Here is a 15,644-nt window from a genome sequence, read left to right as displayed (position 1 = left end):
AGTGGAAATGTAAATCTTAGAACAGCTCTTCTGAAAGCCAAAGAGAACAAAATTCATTTTCCACCCCTTTTGAAAAAGATGTGTTAATAGTATCGAATGTGCACTTGCAGTGTACTACAAATCTTAAAGGTGCCCAAGAATGCTTTTTCACAAGATGTAATATAAGTCCTAGGTGTCCCCTGAATGTGTCTGTGAAGTTTCAGCTCAAAATACCCCATATATTTTTTTAAATACATTTTTTAACTGCCTATTTTGGGGCATCATTAACTATGCACTGATTTTTTCAGCGCGCCGCCCCTTTAATTCGTGTGCTCCCTGCCACACGAGCTCTCGATTATATTACAGCACATTTACAAAGTTCACACAGCTAACATAACTCTCAAATGGATCTTTACAAGATGTTCGTCATGCATGCTGTATGCATGCTTCGAATTATGTGAGTAAAGTATTTATTTTGATGTTTATATTTGATTCTCTATGAGTTTGAGGCTATATGCTCTGTGGCTAACGGCTAATGCTACACTGTTGGAGAGATTTATAAAGAATGAAGTTGTGTTTATGAATTATACAGACTGCAAGTGTTTAAAAATGAAAATAGCGACGGCTCTGGTCTCCGTGAATTCAGTAAGAAACGATGGTAACTTTAACCTCATTTAACAGTACATTAGCAAAATGTTAACGAAACATTTAGAAAGACAATTTACAAATATCACTAAAAATATCATGTTATCATGAATCATGTCAGTTATTATTGCTCCATCTGCCATTTTCGCTGTTGTTCTTGCTTACCTAGTCTGTTGATTCACCTGTGCAGATCCAGACGTTACTGGCTGCCCTTGTCTAATGCCTTTCATAATGTTGGGAACGTGGGCTGGAATATGCAAATATTGGGGCGTACACCCCGACTGTTACTTAACAGTCTGTGTTATGTTGAGATCCGCGTGTTTTCCGGAAGTCTTTTAAACAAATGAGATTTACATAAGAAAGAGAAAGCAATGGAGTTTGAAACTCAATGTATGTCTTTTCCATGTACTGAACTCTTGTTATTCAACTATAAATTTGTTATCCAAGATAAATTCAAATTTTGAATCTAGGGCACCTTTAAAAGTATGTTTTTAAAAACCCATACTTGTAGATAATATAATATTAATTAAAGACCATTTAAGTGTACTTAAATATAGTATACATTCATGACTGTGTATCTTAAAATACTTAAAGTTTTCACCCAAAAATGAAAATTCTGTCGTTTATTACTCACCCTCGTGTCTTTAAACATCCGGAAGATTTTCTTTCATCTTTGGAACACAAATTAAGATATTTTTAATGAAATCCGACAGCTTTCTGTCCCTTCATAGAGATCCAACGCAACTACCTCTTTCAAGGTCTAGTAAGGTGTAAAGACATAATTAAAGTTCTCCATGTGACTCCAGTGGTTTAACCTCAGTTTTATGAAGCGACGCAAGTCGCTCCTGGGAAGATTGTATTTAAGAGGTGGGAAGTTGTGTTTACGACGGCAGGTGCGTTCAAGTCACTTTTGTCGGCGTAAGATGCTGGTGTACCTTATCTTAATTAATTACACAAAAATACAGCACTTCAACTTTTAGAAAATCAAGAACAAAGAATGTGCATCTTGTGCGTTTTGCTTTTAATTTTTTTAATTAGTTTATGAAGCCACTGTAAACTTTATCATTACATATGATAGCATTATAATATAACAATACAATATTTTGTGCAGGTAATTAGCTTACTTCCTTGTAAATAGAAAAGTCTGACGATGTCACTGCTAATACCTATATAAGTATTGTTGTATTCCGCCATGTTTCTCACTGACCCACCCCCAACTCATACAGATCTGGGCTTAAAGAAAATCCCAAGCTTCCCACTCGTATTTACTACATTGTGTTGGCGTTCATGTGCGTTCAGCTCATAAATACGATCTTTCCTACTTGAATTGAATGCACCCTTACACGCATATCTAGATCGCCTGTTCTTCTTCTGCGCTTTTTGCTGTTGTGGTTAGTGTGGAAGAAATTGTAGAATAATTTCATATGATTATCCTTATGTTTGAGTATGCACTCTTTGAGTCACGTGGAAGGCCGTATTTAGGGATTATTTCTGGCTCTCTGCCAGGGCCCAAATATGTGTGTCAAATGTATGGGTTTTGTATAGCAGGGGATATGAGCTTCACGTGACAGGTGGAGGGGTACTGTGTAAGTCACGTGTCTAAATATGGGAAGAGAACAGAGTTTTCAGCCTTGAAGGCCAAGATATAAGGGAGAGTTGGAGACTGTAATCTTTGTCTCAAACTCTGCAGTGCTTTTGTGCTTCTGTATGACTGTCTGACCTTTCTTGCAAGAAATAAAACCTTTGAAAGACATTTGGACAAGTTTGTCTCTTATGCAGTAAGAATCCTTTTGATTTTTGCCACAACATTAGCAAACAGCGTTGCATTACCGCACGCACCCCCTTGTGGATTGGAGTGTGGATCACCTGTGACTGACTGTATGGACGAATGCATGTACTGTTACACCCCTAGTATATAGTCTGTAGCACAGCACTGTTTCAGTTTTGATTCGCAGTAAATGCTACTCCACACAAGTAGCAACAACCACGCAACATGCGCCAACCATCTTCCCAAATTCATAATGAGAATTGTTTATAAATCTGTTGTCAACAAAGAGAAGTGTTAAGGTCTCCCTGCAGGTTTCCGCCAAAATAAAAGCTCAATGGTTTAACATTTGAAAGCAAATTAAGGCAAACATAAATGTTAGTATTGTAAATTTACTGTTGTTCTGTAAAATAAAATAAAAATATAATGATAATAATAATAAAAATAATTATCAACAATAATAATATTTCTATTAGTTTTATTATAACTTATTGTATTCTAATATATTCTAATATTAATTATTAAATACATTTTTGTTATTTTTCAGTACAATAGTATATTTCTAATAGTAAGATATTTCTTTATTAATTTAATAAATAACTTTTTATTAAATAATAATAATTGCAATTGTAATTTTTTTGTCTATAGTTGATCACATGCAGGGCTTGACATTAACGTTTTTGCTCACCAGCCACTGTGGCTAGTGGTTTTCCAAAGATACTAGCCACTCAGCATTTTCACTGGCCACAATTTTGATGTTGGGAAATTACATTTTATATGATTAAAGTTGACTTTGGCATGCTGAAATTACTTGATTTTGAGTCATTTTACTTGATTTAGAAGATTTAAAACCCTTTCAAACTTCATGACTTTTCAAATGCATGAGTGACCACCCAAATCAAGACTACATTGTATATCAGCTGGTATGTACATGTTGTCAAGGGGTGGGCAATATGAGCATATAGGCTAATATGAGAAATTAATATGAGAAAAAGTTATATTTGTTAGGCTATATAAAAGAACAAAGAAGCAAATTACAAAAACAATAGTACATTTTTAAAAAAAATCTTTTTTCAGATACAGTAGGTTTATTTAACATGGTTAACATGGTCTGCTGAATGCATGGTCGTAATATACTGACACATATCCAGTTATTACCCACCTGTTTACGTCCACTTAAGCCAAAACCGACTGTATTCACGCGAGATACTCAACAAGATGGACATTTTGACATTTGTGTGTGCGACTGTGCATGTATTTGACTATTCGGGCGCAAGGAGAACTGATCGCGAATGAGAGAGCGCTTCTGTTGTGTGTCATTCAGCGTGATTCTGCCTATCCCGCCTTCAATTACAAGTTAATCGATAAAGAATGGTGATTGAATTGTAATTTTGTGATACGACGATCTTGGCATTTCATTTGGCTCTAGGCTGAAATTATATTCAACCCGCCAAAGTGGCTAGTGGGAGTGGCTGTCTTACCCGCCACAGCTGAAATCTACCCGCATGTGGCGGGTTGGCGGGTGTTAATGTCAAGCCCTGATCACATGTATGAGAAGGTCTTGTTTTTTCTTCATGACTGCAAAAGACTAAAAGTGATGTCTATAAAACCCAGAAAGATTCACACTCAGTGTTTAGGCAATAAACTATATTTATAAATAAAACAATTTGTTTTGTTTTGTTTTGTCATAAAACAGTGTACAGTGAGTATTAAATTGATCCATTTAATACTGTTTCCAATAATTAAACATGTGATAAATGCATCTGAGAAAAAATATGGAAGGTTTACAGAGAAACAATAAAGCAGAGTGCTGATAGTTAATGATGACAAACATTAACATATAAAGTACTGTGTTGTTTGGGGAAAAGTGAGAGAGTGAAGAGAGCTGCTCTCCATTACATAATAATAGTGCATCATCAGGTTCATTCAGGGGTGCTGATAATGTTGAAACATTAAAGGTCCGTTCTGAACTTCATCACTGCTGCAGGTCCAGCACACATAATACAGGTTGATTATTACAAAGAATAACAGTACAGGACCGAATATCTCCCAATTTAATTTCTTTAAATCAACATCAAATAATAATTGACTTGAGCTACTTAATTAATAAAAGTCCCTGGTCTTATTGTGCACAATTCATTAGTTCACGTTATTTAAAAAAAAAAAAAAAAAAAAGACAAAACATCATGTTTAATAAATTCATTTTAACCCAAAGAGTAAGGCAGACTTTAAAAGTCCTGTCTGTAAACTTAAAAACTCTCTCTTTTTAACTCTCTCTCACTCTCCACAATTATTAGCAGAAAATCAAAGTCATAAATATAAAATAATTGCCAAAGATTCTATCATTTGATAGTGTTTGTCTTTTTTAAAATCATTAAAAAATTATTTGCTCATCCTTTAAAAAGCAAAAGGTGATTTAGAAGTAGAAGATTACCTCACTTTCTTCCCATGTCTCATGCTTTTCTCTCTTTTCGCATAATTTAGTTTATCTTTGATTGATAAACAGATCTTAGCTTGAGGTTAATAAACTGGTCAGAGGACAAAATATAAAAAAATGCAGGTAAAGTACATAAAAAGTACATAAAAACCAGCAAGCATTCACCTTCACTCAGACGTCATCACTTCATCCCATAGAGTCACCATTAATCATAATAAGGGCATGATGGGATTTGTGATCAGTTCCAGTCTTCTTCACTGAAGAAAGTGCAAGCCACAGGACACAGGAGGGACATTAGGAGGGACACTCGGCACTCTCCACCGGGTAAAATGTCAATGCATCTCTTTCTCGTCTTTCTCCCCATTTTTCTTTCTTGATTTCATAGTGCCTGTGCATGCGAGACGGCCCTCTGGGTCACCTGAAGCACATCACATGACGTCGACGAAGAACTCGCTGGGGTTTCCCATGGCCATGCGGAAAGATTGGCGTGAGGCCGTGAGTTCGGGGGGCACCGAGGACAGGTCTCGTTCCGGAGGAGAGCCCGGTGCTGCTGTTATGGGTGTCTGTGGTTGTGGAGGGAGGCCGGGCGGTCCACACACCAGGCTCTGGGCATGAGAGTGGGTGCTTCGGATGGTGTGCGAGCTGCGCACGCTGTGTTCGCTAGGGGGCGCTGCAGAGCGTTCGCTGGGAGCCTTCTCTCTTTTCTCGGACTCGCTGCCACTGCCAGATCTGCCTCCAGACTCCTGCGTTCCAGCCGCTGCATTTGCGTCGTTTTTGCTACCGCTGCGATTCGAGCCGCTGCTTCGACTACCTGCGAGCGGAATAAAAGAAAGGAAAAATTAGACTTAAAATATGTTTTTTCACATCACTGAATTCGCCTTGTAATCGGATGAGGGTGGAAGATTCGAATGCAGGGTCAGGATAAGGAGTATTTGCACCCCAGAAGTGATTTCCTATTGCATTTTTTAAATAATTACCTATAATTAAATATATCTGTAACTTTTAAGTCAAATATTTAAATAATTCAATCAATCAGAGAACTAGTTTGTAACTAATAAAATGTGATCAACATCAACAAAAGACATCTTTATATTATATTACAAATGGCTAATTCTTTTAGACCAAACAAGCTAATTAAGCTGAGAACATTTATGAATTAGCTTACTGCTTTTTTTTAGAAAGTCAAATCTTCACATTGGTTATCTGAGTAGAATGAAAAGCCAAAACATTCTTTGCACTTTTTTGTTTATGAGGAGAGAATTCATGGAACTGCAGAACTCTGAGCAAATTTTACACACCTAAAGCATCATCGTAGCACATATCGGATATCGCATTAACAAGTTATCACGTTTCTTCAATATCGTGCAGCCCTATGCTCAATGCTGCAGAAGAACAGTGTAAAAAGAACTCTTTGATGCCATGTGAGCAGATCTAAATGTAATTGACCATTCTCATTCATTTTTACATTTTATTTTAATCGTGAGTAATCTAAGCATCTCTGATTGGCCAATGAATTCATAGACTCAACAGAAATGTGTGTGGTTGGTTATAATGCTCAATGCTGCAAAAATCCATGTAAAAAGAAATCTCTGAAGCAACACGATTAGATCTAAATGTAATGCAGCAATTCATACTTTTCATTAATTTTTACATTTCACTTTAATCACAACAGTTGTAATAAATGTAGTTTAATTGTATAGGGGCATTATTTGACTCCTTATCTTGAATTTGAGGGGCATTTCTTTTTATTTTGGAGGTATATTTGCCCCAAGTAGAATGCAGTCTCACCTTCGCTGTGAGGGCTGCCGGCGCTGCCGCCCCCTGCAGTGAAGCTGTAGGTGGGATCGTGCACAGGATGGGGATTGTACGGGTGAGGGATCGGGTACTGATAAGGGAAAGTGAGTGGCCAGGGAGCCACCCCAGGGTGGGGCAACGGAGCCAGAGTGTCCTGGTCAGACGCCCCACTAGAACCGTCATGGTCATGCAAGGTGAGACTGGCCATATCTGAGAGAGAAGAGGAACAAACAGGAGGGGAATAGAGTTTACTCCAAATGAATAAATAAAAGATGCTTTAACGTGAAAGAGTGGGGAGAAAATGAAAAACTAAAGATCATGAACTCACTGCCACAGAGGTCACCAAAGATGTAATAGCACTGTTCAGAGAAGGTGATCTTGTTGACAGTGTGGCGGATATAGCCGGCTTTTAACAGGTTGCTGGCGTATTTGCGTGCCTCCCGTCTGTCGGTGAAGCCCTCGACGTGATGATACAGCCAATCCACCACATCTGAACCTGATAGAAAAAACAAATATTTCACCTCTGAAGACACTGTTGTCGCAGCAGAATATGCACAGGTGTAATTCATCACATTAACTATCATCATTTGTCAACCACAAAGCCTCTAAATACTGTTTGTCTTCATTTTGAACAGCATATCTATTGTTTTATAATAAAAAAAACTAATATTTGCATAATGTTTTTGTGCTTGAACAGTGTACTAGCTTTCAATAAGTGTCTTAAAGGCACAATATGTAATTTTCGCCACTAGAGGTCGCTTATTCAAAACAAAGGCGTGAAAACAGATTTCTATCTGGTGACGTATGCAGGACATCCCTAATCATTTAGTCACTTAAATCGGCCCCTAATGTTCATCTGCCTTCACTTTTGAGTGTCACGGCCACTACATTTTGTCTTTTTTTTCCCCGCTAATCCGTTATGCTCAGATGTACATCACAATATGGAAGAAACAATCTGTTTCTATTTCCATTTAATTTCTTTTGAAACATAAAAACACCACCATAGATGGTGTCATCCATTTATGTCAATGGATTCTTTGAAATTAATTATTATTCAGAACAATTATGGCTGCTACCAGTCAAATCAAATCCAAAAGTGGCTGTAAACTGGATAGACACTGAAAATGATGTAAAACATCAAACGTTAGATAGCAGATTAAAAAGAGGAACTTTTCATTATCACTTGTGGTGGTATTTCCTCTCCACACCCAGGTTAGATTCTGAAGTTTTAAGAGTGAGGGTGTTGTTTTACCTATAAAGGCGTTGGGGATGGTGATCTTCAGCCACATTCTGTCTCGCACCTCCAGGCCTGACTCTGGCGATGCCATCGCTTTGGCTACTGCTGCCATGTCACTATGGATGGACAGATGGAAATCCTCGAACCCTGCAGAGTAAAGCACAGTGAGCAGGTGTACAGCAGTCCACAGATGTGGGTGAATTACAAAGATGTGCTCAGTGAGAACATCAAGGTGCTATAGCCATTATCAACTGATCTGAGAAGAGTTTACAAATTTTATAAATCTAATTTCCCTTGTGAAAAAGAAGTGTGCTTAATTATATTCAATGTGCACTTGTGCACTTCAAATCTTAAAGGGTTAGTTCACCCAAAAATGAAAATTCTGTCATTTATTACTTACCCTCATGCCGTTCCACACCCGTAAGACCTTCGTTAATCTTCGGAATGCAAATTAAGATATTTTTGTTGAAATCCGATGGCTCCGTGAGGCCTGCATAGGGAGCAATGGACACTTCCTCTCTCAAGATCCATTAATGTACTAAAAACATATTTAAATCAGTTCATGTGAGTACAGTGGTTCAATATTAATATTATAAAGCAACGAGAATGTTTTTGGTGAAAAAAAAAAAACAACTTATATAGTGATGGCTGATTTCAAAACACTGCATCAGGAAGCTTCGGAGCATAATGAATCAGCGTGTCGAATCAGTGGTTCGGAGCGCCAAAGTCACATGATTTCAACAGTTTGGCGGTTTGACACGTGATCCGAATCATGATTCGACACAGAAGAATCATAACACTCCAAAGCTTCCTGAAGCAGTGTTGTGAAATCGGCCATCACTATATAAGTCGTTATTTTGTTTTTTGGCACACCAAAAATATTCTCGTCGCTTTATAATATTAATATTGAACCACTGTACTCACATGAACTAATTTAAATATGTTTTTAGTACATTAATGGATCTTGAGAGAGGAAATGTCATTGCTCCATATGGAGGCCTCACAGAGCCATCGGATTTCAACAAAAATATCTTAATTTGTGTTTCGAAGATTAACGAAGGTCTTACGGGTGTGGAACGGCACAAGGGTGAGTAATAAATGAACTTATTCTCATTTTTGGGTGAGCTAACCCTTTAAAAGTACGTTCAAACAAATCTACAACTCCATTTCCAGAAAAGTAGGGACAATTTTGTAAAATGCAACAAAATCCAGAATCTGTGGTTTGTTAATTCTCTTTAAACTTTATTTAACTGACAAAAGTGCAGTGTTTTCACTGACCAACTTTTCAACTGACACCTTTTGATTTTGATGGCTGCAACACACTCCAAAAAAGCTTGGACAGAGGCATGTTTACCACTGTGCCACATGACCTTTCCTTATAATTAAACTTTTTAATCTGTTGGAAATTGAAGATGCTAATTGTTGTAGTTCTGAAAGTGGAATATTTGCCTGATACAGGACAGCTGCTCGACAGTCCAAGGTCGTCATTGTCTGATTCTCCTTTCATTCAAGTGTCCAAAAACATTACATTCAGTTCACACTTAAGTCTATTCTTTTAAAGTATAGTATTTCTGTTATAAGTACTCCTTTGTGTGCTTCTTTTCCACAAGGGTTGCCCTAATTTTCAATGTACAGTTTTTGTATGTCATTCAAGACAAATCACAAATCTTTGATTTTCATTTGACATACTCAGTTGTTAAGGGCTACGTTTGAAACACAGTAAGCAGTGGACTGGCAGATGAAGTCATCCTCTGGCGACAGACAGCGGGGCACAGCAGAGGTGGATTATGGGAAGGGTGGGTGGATAAACACTTACGCTCAGTCTCTGGAATGGAGCTTGTGATGGAGGAGCTGGTGGAGGTGATTGTGCTCATGGAAGGGCTCATACCGTACACTGGGTACGCCCCCGTCATAGCGGCTGTGTGAGACACCCAGGCAGCAGGGTCTATGGGACGGATCGGCTCACCTGAACAAACACAGGGGGAGTGAACAGATGCCTGGTCACTTGCCACCAAAGAGGTCAAGAACAATAAAAATAATTTAATTGTGAACGTGAAATGGTTGCGAAAACCACTTCATGTTGACTTAAATAGCACTATAATAGCACCAGTTTCTCTCTTACTTCTTGGGAGGGTGAAACAGCTACGAGGGTTTGGATCCCAACATTTGGCCACAGTCAGTGTGATGGGTCTGTAAATGTGAACATGCACACAAGTAACGTCAGTGCTGATATAAACATCATCTAGTCCGTAACAAGAGAACCGAACATCACAGCGTCCGCTTCTTACCCAGGTTTATGGACAATCTCTCGCAGCACCCTCACTGCATCATCATTACTCATGTTCTCAAAGTTGATATCATTCACCTACAACACAAAAGCAACTCTTAGAAATCACAAACAACAGCCATGAGCAGGAAAATATAAAAGAGTGACTGACCTGCAGAAGCATGTCACCCGGCTCAATGCGTCCATCAGCAGCCACCGCACCGCCCTTCATGATGGAGCCAATGTAGATTCCTCCATCACCCCTCTCATTACTCTGCCCGACTATACTAATTCCCAGAAAATTATACTTCTCTATAGCAAGAGGAAGAGAGAAAAACAAAATGGAGAGACGAAGAGCAGAGTATAGATTTAGTGTTGTGAGAGTGCTGTAAAACTCACATGACTTATAGCTTGACAAATTTGCCCCGATTTGGGTGTGAGCAAAAACATGCTGTTTTTGTGTGTGTCCCTTTAAATGCAAATGAGCTGCTGCTCTCGGCCGCTTTCCAGAACAAGGCGGAGCTTTAACAGCTTGCGCCTCGGTTGCTCAACAACAACAAAGGTGGAGAATCTCATGCAGCCAAAATGAGGATTGTCAGTAACGGTGTTCAGCCTTACATTGTTCAAACCGGACACTGATGGAGAGAATGAAAGAATGAATCTGGACGTTTCTGAATGGTTAGTGGATAAATTTATGTAGTTGCTGTGGAGTTGATTCAACTCATCGACTAGCATGTGCCGTCATGTTAATCTTTTGTGCAAATCCAGTGTTGAATTGACCCTCGTTTGTGAAGCAGTCCGGCGTAAAATGACGGCATGACAACAACACTCTACTACAACAACTCTTCCTCTTCTCAAAAGCAGCCCAACATGGCCTTGACCACTTTATTGCATGTTCTCGGGGGCAGGATTATGTAAATTTTGGGGTTTGTAATGTCACCAACCAAGGAAAAAGCTTGTTGTAGTCCCTACCAGCCATTTGTTGTAGTCTTTAAACAGCGATTTCTGTAAAAGAAAATATCTCCCTTTGCGTTGAACTTTGAGCATCATAACTTTGCAGATGTTGTTTATGCTCAAACAGCAACATTACACACTATCTAAAGTTAAACAAGTGAAATCATAATCAACCACCCCTTTAATCAAAATGTCAACTGCATACTCTGGTGGAAATGACAGACTTCTTTCTAGTGACGTACACAGGACTCCCTCATCATTTAGTCTATTTAAAGGGTTAGTTCACCCAAAAATGAAAATTCTGTCATTTATTACTCACCCTCATGCCGTCCCACACCCGTAAGACCTTCGTTAATCTTCGGATCTACATTAATGGATCTTGAGAGAGGAAATGTCATTGCTGGCTATGGAGGCCTCAAAGAGTGATCGGATTTCAACCAAAATCTCTCAATTTGTGTTTCGAAGATTTACGAAGGTCTTACGAGTGTAAAACGGCACAAGGGTGAGTAATAAATGATAGAATTTTCATTTTTGGGTGAACTAACCCTTTAAAGGTGCACTATGCAGAAAATTTCAATTACTGTTTGTCAACACAAGATTCAAACTTGGACCTTAGCCTTTAGCAGGGCTTCCCGAGCTTCAGACACAGACGACAAAGTCCCACCCTCACATGCGCTGTTATTGGCTGGAGCGAGAAGAAAATACAGGCACTGAGAAGTGTCTCTGTAGACACACTTCTAGTGAATCATAAGTAATGATCGAGAGGGATTATTTTTGATTGTTTAATATATTTGGAAAATTCTGCATAGTGCTCCTTTAAACCTGTCCTTTCAAGCTCATGTTCATCTACCTCCATTTCTGATTGCAACACACATCTCAGCATCCAAACAACAACCAATGCATAGAATCAAGTCCCGCCCTAAATCTGTACATCACAATGTGGAAGAAACCTACTCCTGTTTCATCGCAACTTTAATGTCACAGATCCAATAGCAAAAATTGTAGATGTCAAAGAATTAGTTCATATTTATGCAGTGATGAACAAAAATGTGTACAAAGTACACACTCTACTCTACATTTCTGTCTCATTACTGAAGTTAGTGAATGTCATTCATGTTGTCATTAAAAGAGTGGTGCATGTTCAACGGCAGACACACAGATATACATGTGCACATACTCACCCATGTTTAATGTGACAGTTATGATGTTCAGAGACATGGTGGAGTCAGTTATGCTGCTGAACGATGAGGACTGGAGAGATCGAGAGAAAGAGAGTGAGAGATGAGGACACACTTAAAGAGACGATAGTTCAACACTGATAGCCGGGTACAAACACAATGTTTATCAGCCACAGGAGTCTCACCCTCTCCATCCTGGGTGCTTTGGGTTTTCGTCTGCGGCGGCGATGGCGTCTCATGAGACGTGAGGATGTGCTCTGCTCAGTAGAGCTGCTGAACCTGTAGGGGCGTCACAGATGAATCTTCAAAACATCATATTTAGTGTCTTTTGTGCACATTTAATGCACATTACAGTCCTCTCAACTCTGATTGGTCCTGAGAGTCACATGATGCGTACCCTCCAATCCTCTGAATTTGTGTAGTAGTGTATCAGACCATGGAAAACCATGCTTTGTGTTGGCTTTCCAGAGCATGTGATTTGAGTGTGCATTAAATCATCTTCATGAGAAGATGATGTTTGTGTTTAAAGGAGCGATATGCTATACTTAACATGGAAAGTTTCACTACCTCTTACTCTTACTCTTACAATCTATCTGTAAAATTTAAAGATGTCTATATGCAAATGATCTCTGTTAATACTGATCTCTGTACATGTGAAAAATGACAGTATAGTTAACACTTAACAAGCTTAAATGTCCTGAAAATTTAGTAAAAGTTCAAAATATTTTTAAGGGTCCTAATAGTAGATTTTATTATCTTTATGCAAAAATACTTTGCATAAATTGTTAGGACTGCATTTTTACATTATGCTAAGGGCCATCAAGCTTATCATCATTTTCTGCCCCATAATTCTCATTACTGTGATGTGAAGTACAGTGTCATTCTCGTAACTGTAACATGAAAAATAAAGATTAGCATAAATTTTATATTAATATTACAACCTTCTACAATGCGAGTAAATCAGTCACACAGGCAATCAAATTTCATGAGAGGAAACAAAAATAAATGTATTTTATTTGCCAATTGCTAGTAAATTGTTGATTTCAGTCTCCTCTAACTGAGTTACAGAGCAAAAATAAGTTCATCGGAGATATAATTTCATTGCCTGCTGAGCATTACACACCGCCGCTCGGCTGAGAGCGCCCTCTGTCGCTTTCTCTCACACATGCACTCACAGTGAGAGAAAGAGAGAGCACATGCAGGGCTTGTTGACAGAACTGTCACTGTCCCGATCGGACCAGTACTGCGTTGTCATGAAAGTGTATCATTTGCACCTCGACAATTTAAACATTCAAGTGCAAGAAGACTGAAAAGATAAGTTGCGCGCAATGTGTGAGAAAATTTGTGTGCAAACTGCACATCCGAAGCACGCGCCCAGAAAGCCATGTCTGACAGCACGTGAAAAGCTCTCTTTCACGTGCTTGAACTGACAATTGAATGTTAACAGAAAGCAAATGCATGTGCAACAGTATATTGGACCAGTGCATTAGTCTTAAAGTGACAGCAGCCTGTCTGTGTTTTTATTGGTAATCCAACAACAGACTTACTGCAAAAAAAATCATTCAATGCTCTTGACTGAATAACTTTCGTAACTTTAGTAAGGATTAATCTATATTTAATTTATACAGTGAAGACTATGCAGTGCTATTTAACATTTGATTACTTATTTCAATTTCTGTACCTAATCTACATCTAACTACTGTTACCTGAAAAACCTGAAAAGCGAAGTTTATTTAATTGCCATCTTTTCTATTGTGTTTATTTGTGCTATTGCTTGTAGTTTGATTATTTGACCTTATTTTATTACAGACTGTTTACTTGACTTTAATAGTGTTTGAAATGTATATATTACATTTGTGTTGAATTTTTCTCATTTGCATTGTTCTTGCATTCAATGTAAAAAGTCTAGTGAGTAAAATAAACAAATTACAAGAGAATGGCGACTCAAACTTCAGTGTGTCTGTTTAGGGTTGTATTATAAGCATGATGTATAGATCATGGTTACTGTAAAAAAAACCTGACTTTATTACTGTAATGAAAATCATCATAAAAAAAAAGAGAAAGTACCAGATGACTTACAATATTGTGAATTGGGGCTAAATCTGCTTTATTGTCCTTAAAATAATCTGAAAATGCAAACAATTCTCAGGGTGCTAATAGTAGAGTCGATTGCATTCTACATCAAATTCAAAATCCTGCACAATTTGTTTCCACTAATGGCTGCATGAAACCACTGAACAGGAAAAAATTGCAATTTAATGACCTAACTTAATGACCCTGTTGATGAATATTTTATAAACACTGTGTGGACGAGGAGTTTTGCATTGTGAGAGTCTACATAAACTACATCTACATCAGACTTCTATTCAAAAGAGCAAGAAAAATCCTTGTTTTCCCTGACGTGGTCTGCTGAAATAAGTCTCACCTGCTAGCAGAGTCATCCTCCTCTGAGTCGAAGAAGCTGGTGGTGTCCAGCTCACTGCTCATCAGCGTGGAGGAGGTGTCATATCCAGCGATCTCCGGCCTGCGCTCTGGCCGAGAGTGACCGTTCAACCGTCCTCCTGCAGCAGACAACACTCAGCAAACAAGCCTGCTGTGTTTCCTCATCTTCACAAAGCAGCCAGGACAGACATATGTGTAAACTCACCATGGTCATGTGCATCTTTCCTACGAGGCCTTTCTCTCTCCCTCTCTCTGTCCCTCTCCCTGTCTCTGTCTCTTCGCAGCGACGGACCCACCTCAGGTTCGGTATCATTGGCCAGGTCATCCTGACTTCCTGCCGCATTCGCACTGCATGAAAAGAGGAAGACAGGTGATGAAGGATGACAGTGACAAACACATACCTGAGTGACTCATGCCACATTCACACTTGAAGGCTTTTTAAAGGGAACCCAGTCAATTAGTGATAGATAAAAAAAAAAAAAAATTCTGGACAGGTTCTACTTAAAGTGACCATATTATGCTCATTTACAAGTTTATAAATTGGGGTTTGCTAGAATACATTTACATGTTTTTAAAGTTAACAAAACTTTTTTTTCTTATACTGTACATTGTTGCAGCACCTCTTTTCATCCTCTGCCTGAAATGCTCTGTTTTGGTTCCTGTCTCATTAAAGTCCACCTTTCTGGAAGGCTCAAGTCTACTCTGATTGGTCAGCTAGCCCAAATCTGTTGTGATTGGTCAACCAATTAGAATGGTTGTCTGAAACTGTAAACAGTATTACATGTTGTGTATAATTATGGCATCGGTATTGGAACTTGTCCATACAAGTTTTTTTTTTTTTTTTTTTGCCATCAAAGTGAACAAACAACAGGGCAAAGCAGCCAAAAGGCGGGCATTATACAAATGAGTAACATGGTGACATAGCTAGGTCATGATAATAATGGCAG

At 38.5% G+C, this 15,644-nt stretch overlaps 1 protein-coding gene across 1 annotated transcript in view; it reads right to left on the bottom strand.

The window, feature by feature from the left end:
* Positions 1–4,098: 4,098 nt before the first annotated feature.
* Positions 4,099–15,644, bottom strand: part of LOC125254118 (segment polarity protein dishevelled homolog DVL-3) — a 34,809-nt gene continuing 23,263 nt past the window's right edge. The window contains exons 4-15 of the mRNA XM_048168560.1: positions 14,903–15,045; positions 14,681–14,816; positions 12,441–12,534; positions 12,259–12,328; positions 10,296–10,435; positions 10,146–10,222; positions 9,980–10,047; positions 9,674–9,823; positions 7,873–8,004; positions 6,949–7,116; positions 6,615–6,830; positions 4,099–5,637 (exon numbers count right to left, since the gene is read on the bottom strand). Coding sequence (XP_048024517.1) covers positions 5,255–5,637; positions 6,615–6,830; positions 6,949–7,116; positions 7,873–8,004; positions 9,674–9,823; positions 9,980–10,047; positions 10,146–10,222; positions 10,296–10,435; positions 12,259–12,328; positions 12,441–12,534; positions 14,681–14,816; positions 14,903–15,045 — 1,777 coding nt within the window. The 3' untranslated portion in view covers positions 4,099–5,254. The remainder of the gene's footprint in view (positions 5,638–6,614; positions 6,831–6,948; positions 7,117–7,872; positions 8,005–9,673; positions 9,824–9,979; positions 10,048–10,145; positions 10,223–10,295; positions 10,436–12,258; positions 12,329–12,440; positions 12,535–14,680; positions 14,817–14,902; positions 15,046–15,644) is intronic.

The sequence above is a fragment of the Megalobrama amblycephala genome, linkage group LG19 (genome assembly GCF_018812025.1).
Source record: "Megalobrama amblycephala isolate DHTTF-2021 linkage group LG19, ASM1881202v1, whole genome shotgun sequence".
NCBI lineage: Eukaryota > Metazoa > Chordata > Actinopteri > Cypriniformes > Xenocyprididae > Megalobrama > Megalobrama amblycephala.
This window is presented reverse-complemented; position numbering and strand designations above follow the sequence as displayed.